At 34.5% G+C, this 12,722-nt stretch overlaps 2 protein-coding genes and 1 pseudogene across 2 annotated transcripts in view; all 3 read right to left on the bottom strand.

Annotated features, from left to right (window-relative positions):
* LOC111627113 (GATA zinc finger domain-containing protein 14-like) overlaps positions 1 to 3,493 on the bottom strand; it is a 40,582-nt gene extending 37,089 nt beyond the window's left edge. Inside the window, exon 1 of the mRNA XM_023370670.1 lies at positions 3,370 to 3,493. The gene's annotated coding sequence lies outside the window, so the exon portion shown is untranslated. The remainder of the gene's footprint in view (positions 1 to 3,369) is intronic.
* A 277-nt stretch (positions 3,494 to 3,770) lies between these two features.
* Positions 3,771 to 4,460, bottom strand: LOC111627092. Its single transcript, XM_023370649.1, has one exon. The coding sequence runs from the start codon at positions 4,458 to 4,460 to the stop codon at positions 3,771 to 3,773; it is 690 nt and encodes a 229-aa protein (XP_023226417.1).
* A 50-nt stretch (positions 4,461 to 4,510) lies between these two features.
* On the bottom strand, positions 4,511 to 9,717 carry LOC111627094 (annotated as a pseudogene).
* Positions 9,718 to 12,722: the final 3,005 nt, after the last annotated feature.

Below are 12,722 nucleotides of genomic sequence, written 5' to 3' on the forward strand. Positions count from 1 at the left end.
ATTTTCAAAAATGGTTGAAGAATTAATAAAATTTATTATCAATTAAAATCATAAAATCATAAAATTTGTACATAGTCTGAACTCTAATTGATAATTAGAAGAAAAATATCCTGAGTTCATCATGAAATAATAAAATTTAGTTAATAATTATATTAAAAGTATACAAAATTTTATTAATTCTTCAACCATTTTTGAAAATTCCAGAATTTATTCTAAGTGTAATATCGCCGTCTTCCTCCGCGACCCTTTCATTTCTAAAAATTTGCATAATTGTGCTAAACTACTATAAAGTAGTGCAACATTTGATTGCTAATAACTCTGATCAACACTTTTAGTGAATGCTACAAATTTAAAATAGAGTTTGTATACTTTTAACATAGTTATTAACTAAATTTTATTAAAATTTATTAGAAGACACTCCGACAGTTCCCTTGTAAGAGGAATTCTGTGAACTTCAACCTATCAACCCAAAAGTTTTGCAAGCATCTCACTGATAACGAGAAAGACTTAAGTTTAAAATTTGAGCTTTCTAGATGCATTAGTTTTTCTCTAGGAGTGTCTGCAGTGTTGAATGAAGAAGAAGAAAAAGAAAATAGTTTTTTGGCAATTTTTACACTTTCAATTGCTCATATTTCAGCAACCTATTTATACAAAAACCTGAAATTTTGCACAGTACTTAAGAAAACCATTATATTTTGAGTGAGATATTCAGAATTACTGTACTTTAGGCATTTGGGGATAGAGAAATCAACCCCTGAAAATTAGTAAATCTGATTCCTGTGTATACAGTATAGTCAGTCAATGACATGAATCTCAATCTAAAATTTGTTAAGTAATTAATACTCTAGAAACAAAGATTAGATAGGGGTCTAGGAAGTGTAACTGGCAATACCTCTGCACAATAAGGAGGAGTTGGAGGTTCAAGTCCCACTCCAGTCCAATCCTTTCTTCTAGAATTTTCTGAGTTTAATCTAAAAATTAAATTTATCATTAGATGGCAACCAAACAACCTTCCTATGGACAAACCGCTTATATCTAATCATTAAATTAGCCTTGCTACAGCTTGATTTATATTCCAATTTATTTGGCATCATCAATTTGAATCAGGTTTATGTATATGTTGTTATGTTTTCAAGCTGGTTTACAGCTCTTCATCAGGTTTAAACTTAAACATTAAGAATCCATCAAAGAAATATCAGCATTCAGATATAGGTGTTTACCAATACAGTATCCAAACACTGGCAACACATCTTTACCACAACACCGGAGAATAGTAATATAATTATCTCTTTCTAACAGGTAACACAAGTAGACGCACCGGTAACAGGTTAGAAAAAGATAATTATACAAACACTGGCATTCCTTCATTAACATTTAGTCTAATTTATGTTGTTTTGAATAATTTTTTCTGATGTTATAACTTATAATATAATTATGTTAAATCTGTTAAAATTTATTTAGGTATAAACATTTACCAACTTTAAAGAATAAGTGTAATATTCTATTTAAAAATGCATACAATCATCAAATATCATCATTTACATTTATATACATTCTGTAAAATAAATACTGGGAATTGTCCACTTTAAAAATCAGTAAAAGATATGAAAACAAACTTTTTGCTGTAAGTTGGCACTAGTGTACTTAATGTTCACATGAATTTGTAGCGTCATCTGTCAACCAGTTTATTTACACCTGTTAGTTATTGTCATTGAATGTGAAGTGTGCTTTGCAATTTTTAAAATGGACAAAAATATTGAACAAATAGTTTGTCTAAGATTTTGTGTTGCCAACGAAATTTGTTGTGCTGAGTCATTGAAAATGTTGCAGAAGGCCTACAGTGAGTCAGCTTTATCCAAAACACATACATACGAGTGGTACAAAGCATTTAAAAATGGCCAAGAAGTGGTGGAACTTGCCTCATTCTGGTTGACCTTCAACATCTTCAACTGAAAAAAACATCGACAAAGTGAAGAAAATGGTAATGGAAAATGGTCATTCAAGCTTGAGAGAGATGGCTCATAACCTAAACATGTCTCAAGAATCTGTTTGCACCTTTTTAGTCGATGTTTTGGGCATGAGACGTGTCACAGCATGACTTGTTCTGAAGAAGTTGAATTTTCTTCAAAAAGAGTACTGGAAAAAGGTTGCTGAAACATGCTTAAATAAGCCAATTCAGACCCTACATTCATGAAACACATCAAAACAGGTGACAAGACATGGGTTTATGAGTTTGACATGCAAACCAGCCAACAAGCTTTGGAATGGCACTTTGAGAATGAGCCAAATCTGAAAAAACCATGTCAAAGTCGCTCAAAAATCAAAGTCATGTTGACTATTTTCTTTGACTGCCACAGTGTTGTCTACTCAGAATTTCTTCCAGAGAGATAAACAGTCAACAAACAATATTATCTGGGTATTATGAGGCATTTGAGAGAGAATGTTTGCCAGAAAAGGCCAGATTTGTGGAATAACAATTCTTGGATGTTTCATCACGATAACATACCATCTCACACATCAACACTTGTAGGCAAAGTTTTAACACAAAGAATGTCTAAAACTTACTTCCAACATAAACCAAAACCAGTGCTTAATTCAACTGTTACGTCTTTCACTAACATTTTCGAACCTCTGGTTCTTCTTCAGGTGTAAAAACGGGCAAACCAATTTACATTCGATTGAGCTGATCTTTTTTGAAAGAATTCTGAAATGGAATATTGTTGGAAACCTGTGCAATCGTCGTCATCATTTGCACATGCACCGTTGTGAGCCTAACTTTCATCTCAACATGTGTCATATACCAGGTTTGCCACACTACTGATAAGAATATTTCATCTTTCTACTGATAAGGATATGTCATCGACCAAGCACTTTATTCACCAGATATGGCCCTGTGTGACTTTTTCCTCTACCCCAAACTCAAATTAGCACTTTGTGGAAACTGTTTTGAGTTGATTGACGAAATAAAACAAAATTCACAGAGGGAGCAGCATACCATACTGGAAAGCACTTATAAGAAGTGTTTTGATGACTGCATTGTTCGTTGGCAGAAGTGTCTTGCATCAAATGGGACCTATTTTGAAGGCGACACAATAAATTTGGATGATTAAACCAATATTTTGTATTTTGTTTAACAATTCCCAGTATTTATTTGACAGAATGTATATAAATATATACATTCTGTCAAATACCTGTAAAAAAAATACACTAGTTTTGTTTAACATGCATCATTTTTACAAGAAGTACAATTTATCTCATTTTAACTAAAAAAATTGCTGTCTTAAAGAATTTCACTAATGGTTTTATGTATTTCTAAATTTTAAAAATTTGTTATATTGAAAATATAAATTTTATCAAAGTAATACATACCAATACTTTGAGATGGTCCAACATTTTCTTTATTAACAATGACTGATTTATCATTTCTTTTTTTCAAAATACCTTTAATATGATCTTCATGATCTATTTCTGAAAGTTAAAAAACTATTTCAGATTAACATAATTCATTTAGATTACATTATTTGAGGCCAAATGGCCTCCAAATTGATGGCATTTGGACCATGGCCATCTGTATTATAAACGACTCAACTGACCAGATAATATGGTACAAATAACTCTTTATTAATACAACTAAACACTTCTACCCAGCTGGTTACCTCGAGCTCTCTCGCTCTTTTCTGGCCCGCCACCTCCTGATTACATTGCCTTTGTTTTAAATTGTCAACATATATTATATTACATTTAATGTTTATCTAAATCATCAACATATATTACATCTCCCCCTTCTCTTTTACGGCTGGTAATCCAGATACCATCTTGGGATTCATATGTCTGCCACTACGTGTTTTAGGAAGGTCCTCTTCACCCGGTGGAGAGTTTTGTTTGATTTCTAGCGTTGGTTCATAAAGTTCCCTATTCCCGGATCCTGTTCCATTTTCCGTCCTGGGAGTTTCTTCTTCGGGAGTATTCTGGTTGGATGATCCAGTCGATTTCTCCTCATCGACGATCTGCGGTTCGTCTTCCAGGGAGACTGTCTGGGGAATAGACGATGGGTGTAAATGTATTCTGTTCCTGTGGAACGTGCCTCTCGGGGTTTCGATAATGTAAGATCGTGGAGTATGGTGAGCCTCCTTCACCTTTCCATATGTTCGCATATCTGACACCCAGACTGGCTGTCCTATCTTCAACCGTGGAAGAGTTTTTACACCGTGGCGTCGATCAAAATAAGTTTTCTGTTTATCTGTCTTCCCTTTTTCCTTCTTTCTTACGGAAGCGAAATCAATCAAACGAGGTATCAATTGGTGATTATTTGATGGCAAGGGTGTTCTCAATCTTTGGCTCATTAGCAGTTCTGCCGGACTATAGCCATTCTCTAATGGCGTAGATCTCATTGCTAGAAGCATCAAATAATGATCCTGCGACTCAGATTTCAAGTAATGACTTTTGAAATTTTTCACCATNATTTTTACATTACTTCTTATGGAAAAGGTTGGTTTGGTATACGTCCTATTCGGTATAAGTCCAAACACCAGGAACGGATTAAGGTCGTATACCGAGGTTCCACTGTATTGTTATTTTTTAAAATTACAAACATTACAAATTCATAAATCTTCAACTAGCAAAGAGTAAATGAAAAAAAAATGTAATATATAAAAATTGTCAAAACAAATACATTATGATTCTGAAATTTTTATTTTTATTCCAAGAACATTAAGTGCAGCTCTCAATATTTTTAGATAGGTAACTAGGGCTCTTACAACAAAAAGTATGAGCATCCCTGCTATATGACAATGGTTGAAGTTAAACCTAACTTCTATAAAGGACACAACACCACTGCTTTATTCCTCTTGGCCACACATCAGATCCAAGTACAGTACATCTGCATAAGACTTGACTTATACATCCAGCCAGAGGACTTCCATCTCTCAAAATCTTAAGGTATTAGAGATTTGCAAAGTGTACAGAAACAGAGTCTGTAGGCTTTGCAAATCAGAAACTAAGCTAAGAGTCTGTCTAATGCCCAACAACATCAAACAGTCCAAGATGTGGTTCCAGACACCGTCAGGATACTTGCAGGCTGGACATAATGCAGCATTCTTCTTCCAGAAGCTATAGACACACAGGTTAAAGCAGCAATGTTCAGATAAGAACTACACAATTCATTAATCAATTCATCTATATGTTATGCCAGCTGTATTTGAGATGTCAATTTATTGTATGTATTAAAACTAAGTTATACCATATAATATTTCTTCATAAGTTGTTTGGTACAAATCAGAACCTTACTATGCAATCCTGTGTGAGACTTGTAGATATCAAGGTTTTCCTTTTTATTTAAAAAGAGATTAATAAGATTTTATTATAGATTGAAACAAAGTAACAAGATAAAGTTTTCTCACCAATGATGCAATTTGATAGAGTAACAAAAGATAAAAACCTCTCGGAGATGAAATTTAATCCAGGGAAAGGTGTACTATTGCATTTTATATATCTTTGGAATTTAAATGCATAAAAAATGTTTCATACAAATTATTGAAAAGATCATACTTGCATATTAAATTTTCTAGTATAGAATGTGGATGTTTTTACATTGATGTTGTAACTTGTGTTTTTGTAATCATCATTTGCTTCATTGATTATGATTTGTGTATTATAAACGACTCAACTGACCAGATAATATGGTACGAATAACTCTATTAATATAACTAAACACTTCTACATCCAGCTGGTTCCTTCGAGTTCTCTCGCTCCCTTTCCGTCTCGCCACCTTGGTACCTACTCGATTACATTTCCTTTGTTTAAATCGTCAACATATATTACATTACATTTAATGTTTATCTAAATCATCAACATATATTACATCTCCCCATTCTCTGTTACTGCTGGTAATCCAGATACTGTCTTGGGATTTGTATAGGTCTGCCACTACGGGTTTTAGGAAGGTCCTCTTCACCCGATGGAGAGTTTTGTTTGATTTCTAGCATTGGTTCATAAAGTTCCCTATTCCCGGATTCTGTTCCATTTTCCGTCCTGGGAGTTTCTTCCTCGGGAGTATTCTGGTTGGATGATCCAGTCGATTTCTCCTCATCGACGATCTGCGGTTCGTCTTCCTGGGAGACTGTCTGGGGAATAGACGATGGGTGTAAATGTATTCTGTTCCTACGAAACGTGCCTCTCGGAGTTTCGATAATGTAAGATCATGGAGTATGGTGAGCCTCCTTCACCTTTCCATATGTTCGCATATCTGATACCCAGACTGGCTGTCCTATCTTCAAACGTGAAAGAGTTTTTACACCGTGGCGTCATCAAAATAGGTTTTCTGTTTATCTGCCTTCCCCTTTTCCTTCTTTCTTACTGAAGCGAAATCAATCAAACGAGGTATCAATTGGTGATTACTTGATGGCAGGGGTGTTCTCAATCTTCGGCTCATTAGTAGTTCTGCCTGACTATAGCTATTCTCTAATGGTGTAGATCTCATTGCTAGAAGCATCAAATAATGATCCTGCGACTCAGACTTCAAGTAATGACTTTTGAAATTTTTGACCATTGATTCAATGAATCCATTGCTTTGAGGGTATCTTGGACTAGAAGTTATACTTGAAAATTTATACTTTTCTGCAAATTTACGGTATTCCGAGTCGACAACCTGGGAAAATTGGGTGCCATTGTCACTTCGTACAACCTCTGGAATTCCATGTCTTGCGAAAATTGATTTCTTGTGGTTTAATTACTGACGACGACGACGACAATTCCTCCAATCTGGCAACTTCAAAATATCTTGAAAAGTAGTCACCATTATGAGATACCAATGGCTTTTTAGTTTTAGAAGATCTACCCCTACAATTTGCCAAGGTCTCTCAGGAAATTCACTTGGGATGAGAGGCTCTTTATGATACTTTTGGTACTGGATGCATATTGAGCAGTTTGAAATCAATTTCTCAATGTTCATCGATAAGCCTGGCCACCAAACAGACTCTTGAGCTTGGGCTCAACACTGTTATTCCAAGATGGCCTTCATGTAACCTGATCAATATTTCTCCTTGAAGCTTTTCTGGAATTACAATCCTGGCATTTTAAATAAAATCTTATTTTGGAGAGTAATTGAGTTTCTGTGCTCCCAATATCTTCTTATTTTCTCAGGTATTTTGTTTTTCTTCGGCCAACCCTCTTCGCAGTATCTCATCAACGTTTTGCAAATTGGATCTCTCTCTTGTAAATACACGATTTCCGATAACCGTTTATCAGATGCAGGAAAGGGTTCGATAATATTTTGAACGTAAGCCTCAATCTCCTTGGTCAATTCATTTCCCTGTTCGGGTATGGGGCTACGGGATAATGCATCTGCAATTATAAGCTGCTTTCCCTGTTTGTACACGATGCTATAATCGTATCTCATCATTTGTAGCTTCATTCATTGCAGTCTTGGATTTAGACTGTCCAAAGCCTTTGACATGAAAATTCATATCAGTAGTTTGTGGTCTGTTTCAATATTCACGACTTTGCCCATTATGTAGTCGTGGAATCTCTCACAAGCCCAAACAATTGCCAAAGCCTCCTTCTCAATTTGTGCATACCGTTTCTTGGTATCTGACAATGTCCTAGATGCGTAGCAAACTGGAGACATGTGACCACTTTTACTCTGATACAACACAGCGCCAAGACCGTAAGATGATGCGTCACAGGAAATATATGTTTCTTTCTTTGGATCATACCTTGATAATCCTGGAGTTTGACATAGCTGATTCTTGATCTCTTGGAACGATGTTTCCTGTGCTGGCCTCCATAACCATTCTACGTTGCTCTTTAACAGTTCATACAGAGGGTTTGCAACATCAGCCATCCTTGATATAAATTTGTTTAGGAATCCACTCATGCCCAAAAATCTTTTCAGCTCTGTGACAGAGCTAGGTCTTGGGAGCTTCGCTATTGCTTCTGTTTTCTTGGGATCAGATTTTATACCTTCATGCAAGATTACATGTCCGAGAAAGTTGACTTCTTTCATTCTGAACTGACATTTTCCAGCATTTAAAGTCCATCCTGCATTTTGAAGTGTACAAAGAACTTCATGCAGACGTTTATCATGTTCTTCTGTGGTCCCAAATATCACGAATTCATCCATTAGTCCTACAATTCCAGGGCCCTCTGGTATTGTTTCACGTATTCTTTTCTGAAATATTTCAGGCGCCAACTTAATTCCAAATGGCAACCGTTTAAATCTGAACCTCCCAAAGGGTGTTATAAATGCTGTCAAGTAAGATGATTCAGGATCTAATGCAATCTGCCAAAACCCTGCATTAGCATAAATAATACTAAAGATTTTTGCGTTATGAAATTGGCTGAGTGTATAGTCGACTGACGCCATTCGAAAGTATTCTCTCTCAATGCTCTCATTCAATTTAGATAGATCGACGCAAATTCTTATTTCGCCTGATTTCTTTGGAACCAAAACCATTGGAACACACCATTCTGCAGGTTCGTCTACTGCCTCAATTATTCCCTTATTTACCATCTCGTCCAGAGTTTTCTTAAGCTTATCTCTCAAGGGCAATGGTACTTTTCGAGGAACTGCCAGAGCGTAAGGCTTTGCTTCCAGTTTAAGTTTAATGTGATAGTGTTTCTGAATTTTTCCAATCCCTTGAAACAGATTAGGGAATTCTTTAAATGGATCGAAAGTAGAGTTTAGTTCCTGTATTCTTTTCACAAGATTTAACTGTTCACTCACTTTACCGCTCAACAAGGCGTGTTCTAGTTTATCTATAATATATATGTCTTCTTGAATGCGGAATCTCTTATTTCTTAGCTTTTCCGTAAACACTCCCACAATATCCAGAATTTTTTTTACCAGGGCCGTGTATAGATCTATTCGTTTCTCATAATTTAACACGAGATAGCACTCTGTTATATGTCTCGTGCGGTATAACTGTGACAACTGCCCCTGTGTCAATCTTGAAGTTTAAAGGAATGTCTTCCACGAAAATGTTTGCATTCCACTGGTTAAGCTGTTTCTTAACACTATTGTTTATATTACTTGACCCTTTAACATGTCCTAGAAATGAACTTTGATTAGGTTCTCCTATTTCATTTATACTCACTTTAGCTGTACAGACATTTGCATAATGACCTACTTTTTTGCACTTACAGATCGTCTTACATGCAGGGCAATTGAATTTAGTATATTTCACCAGTTTGGAAAACCGGTGAAATATAACAGGAATTTACAGTTTTGTTTCCGGTAAACGAATCGTCAGTAGCTTCCGGCTTTGAAATTACGTTCTTCCTACCTGCAGTTTTGTGTAATGCATATATGTTATTCCTGGAATTGTTCTTAAAAGCTTCTTGTTGCTTTTTCACTGTTTCAGCCTGTCTCGCAGTGTTTATTGCTTTCTCCAGAGTTAGTTCCGTTTCAAGTTGCAAACGTTCCGAAACCTTTTTGTCTCTAATGCCGCAAACTATTCTGTCCCTAATCATTTCGTCTTGAAACGAAGCAGGGAAATCACACGTTTTAACCACACTATATAATGAAGTCACAAAATTCTCCACTGTTTCTCCTTCTTCTTGAAACCGAGAATAGAATTTATATCTTTCATATATAACATTTTTAGTTGGAACGAAGTATTTTTCGAATGCTACCTTAACTTTTGAATAGTCATTTCTATCCTCTTCTGGGAGACTAAATGACGCCAAAATTTCCTCGGCTTTCTGTCCCATTAAATACATGAAAGAATTTACCTGGTCAGTTTCCTCTTTATTATGGAGTCCAGACACTGTTCAAAATCGTTCAAAACGCCCTATCCATGTTCTCCAATCTTCGGGACAAAAATTAAAAACTTCTGGCGCTGGGATCTGATACATTTTCCCCTACACTGCCACCATGTATTATAAATGACTCAACTGACTAGATAATATGGTACGAATAACTNAGACACTGTTCAAAATCGTTCAAAACGCCCTATCCATGTTCTCCAATCTTCGGGACAAAAATTAAAAACTTCTGGCGCTGGGATCTGATACATTTTCCCCTACACTGCCACCATGTATTATAAATGACTCAACTGACTAGATAATATGGTAGGAATAACTCTATTAATATAACTAAACACTTCTACATCCAGCTGGTTCCTTCGAGCTCTCTCGTTCCCTTTCCGTCTTGCCACCTCGGCACCTACTCGATTACATTTCCTTTGTTTAAATCAGCGTTTCTCAAAGTGGGCAATAACGCCCCCTTGTGGGCGCTGGAGGCTTTCAGGGGGGCAGTAGAAGGCTCAAAGAGAATTGGGGGGCGTTAAGGAAATATAGAGGGGCGACGGCAGACAAATNTTTATTAATACAACTAAACACTTCTACATCCAGCTGGTTACCCCGAGCTCTCTCGCTCACTTTCTGTCCCGCCACCTCGGCACCTCTCGATTACATTTCCTTTGTTTTAAATTGTCAACATATATTATATTACATTTAATGTTTATCTAAATCATCAACATATGTTACAAAGACTGAATCATCAAAGAAACAGGATTTGCTTTTCTAGTAGAGGAAACTCTAAGATTGGCAGAACAGGTTTGCAAGTCATGGGAGTGTGGAGTGGGAGAAAGATTATGCAAATAAACTATGTTCCAAAATTGAAAATGTCTTTTTTAAGCTCACCCTCATTGAATTTCACTGTTATTTTACCTGTCTATAACTTATTTTTACTACTGAAATTTAGACTGTAAATATTTCCATTGTAATCTCTAAATATAAATAAAAAGTGCAAAGACACACTGAATTAATATACTGTATGTTGTTATGATTGGCACCATTCTGGTACAGTAGAACCCATTTAAGAAGTTTCCACCTGAGAAGTTTTCCTGTATAAGTCCAATTTCTCCAGTCCTGGCATCTACACCATAAGATGTACGTTAAAATTTCCCCCATAACAAATTTTCCTGTGTAAGAAATTCCAAAGTATTAGTCCTGTCAATGACCAGTTAAGAAGTTTCTGTTGAAAACAAATAATCTTTCCCCTCACCATTACTGTTTTCATAAGTGATAAAGTTAAGTTTAATAAAGTAACTCCAGATGTTCACCATATTGTTTATCAAACACCTGCACACCTGAGGTAGTTACTAATTTGCTGAAGTCTTATTTTTTTTATCATCATACTCCCTATCCAGTTCTGTCCATTAACTATTGACACGTCATATCAACACCAGTCACTTTATCACTTGCTATATGTCAGTGCATATTACTATTCTACTATTGTTACATATACAAATAAAAAAAAATTACTTTTTTTTTACAATTCTTGTATAAGAGGTTTTTCTGCTTAAGAAGTTATTTAGAATGGTTCCTTCAAAAACTTAACAAGATTCTATTGTAGTAATTTACTCCTTTTTTCTAGCCCTATCAGTTTGAATATGGGACTGATAAAGATATTATTATTGTTATTAGGTACTTTGCATCAAGAATTATCATTTACAAAATATGTTATAGAATCCTAATGGATCTTAAAATATATGACTTAATATTCATGACAGAAAACTAGAAAAAAAATTTCATTTGCAACTATTATATTAATGTGTTAAAAATGATAAGACTAATGGTATAAAATTGGTACTAGTTTTTAATCAATTCTAACTAGCACAAGCAGCTTAACAAAGATATGTAATTCAACCTCTGTCAACTCTATTACTTTGAGAAGAAATTAAAATTCTGACAGAATATCTATTGAAAAATTTGACAAATGTAAGCAATAAGAGCATGTAGCAGATTCCAAGTCACAGAAGATTTTCAATTACTTGTTTTCAAAACTTAAGCATTGACAAAATTAAAATCATCCTGAGTAGTTAAATAACATATATAATTGATTAAATATTTAAAGCAATATATCTCTCCTCCATCATCTTTAATAGATAAAGATGATGAAGGAGAGACATTGCTTTAAATATTTAATCAACTACTACTAAAAATTTTTTAAAGATTTTAAAATATCACTATTATAATTTATAAAAACTGTTATATGAGTAAACTAAAAAAATATTTAAAAGTACAAGATGCATTCTATTATAAAGTTATGTTAAATAATATTTATGGATGCTTACATCTTATAGTCTATTGATCTTTTCAGATAGTTTAAAAGTCACCTTTTAGGATATAGAGAACTTCAAAAAAACATGGAAAAGAAAAAATAATTAATTACTTTCTGTAAATTCAAAAATAAATTCTAATTCCAAATTCTATAAAAGAAAACATCTTGAAAAAAGCTTTTCAGTAATTCCAATAAACCATAGAACAAAACTGGCAGGAGCACAATCTTCTAGTAGAGCTCCCATTCCAGTAAGGTCTATGGGGAGAAAGCAAAAGGTGATATATGAGCAGTATCTATCAAGAGTGGGCAGCTGATTTATAAATACTTGGTTTAAACAAACAGGGTGATTCATTTTAATAAATCCACTGGATAACTTAAAAAACACATTCCACAAAAATTCATTATAACAAAAATGTTAATTTTACAGGGCTACAAGATGGCACTACATATAATAAAAATGGAGTCAACTTCATTTTCTTAAATGAGAGCTCCCATTTTTTATTGTGTATTATTATTCAAACAAAAAAAAAAAAAAAACAAACTTATCTAAAACAGTTTTATGAAAAATGTACTTAACAGACAGTGTAATAAGTCTAGGAATAAAGAGGCCAACATAGTGCTCACAAGTATATATCAATGCTAGACAAGAAGCGTATTA

This window comes from Centruroides sculpturatus, unplaced genomic scaffold (assembly GCF_000671375.1).
Source record: "Centruroides sculpturatus isolate CEXI.00-Female unplaced genomic scaffold, Cexi_2.0 scaffold334, whole genome shotgun sequence".
Classification (NCBI taxonomy): Eukaryota; Metazoa; Arthropoda; class Arachnida; order Scorpiones; family Buthidae; genus Centruroides; species Centruroides sculpturatus.

Bases quoted from the DNA above. Each gene is read 5' to 3' on its own strand.
- LOC111627092 (XM_023370649.1), bottom strand. From the start codon at position 4,460: ATGGTGAAAAATTTCAAAAGTCATTACTTGAAATCTGAGTCGCAGGAT.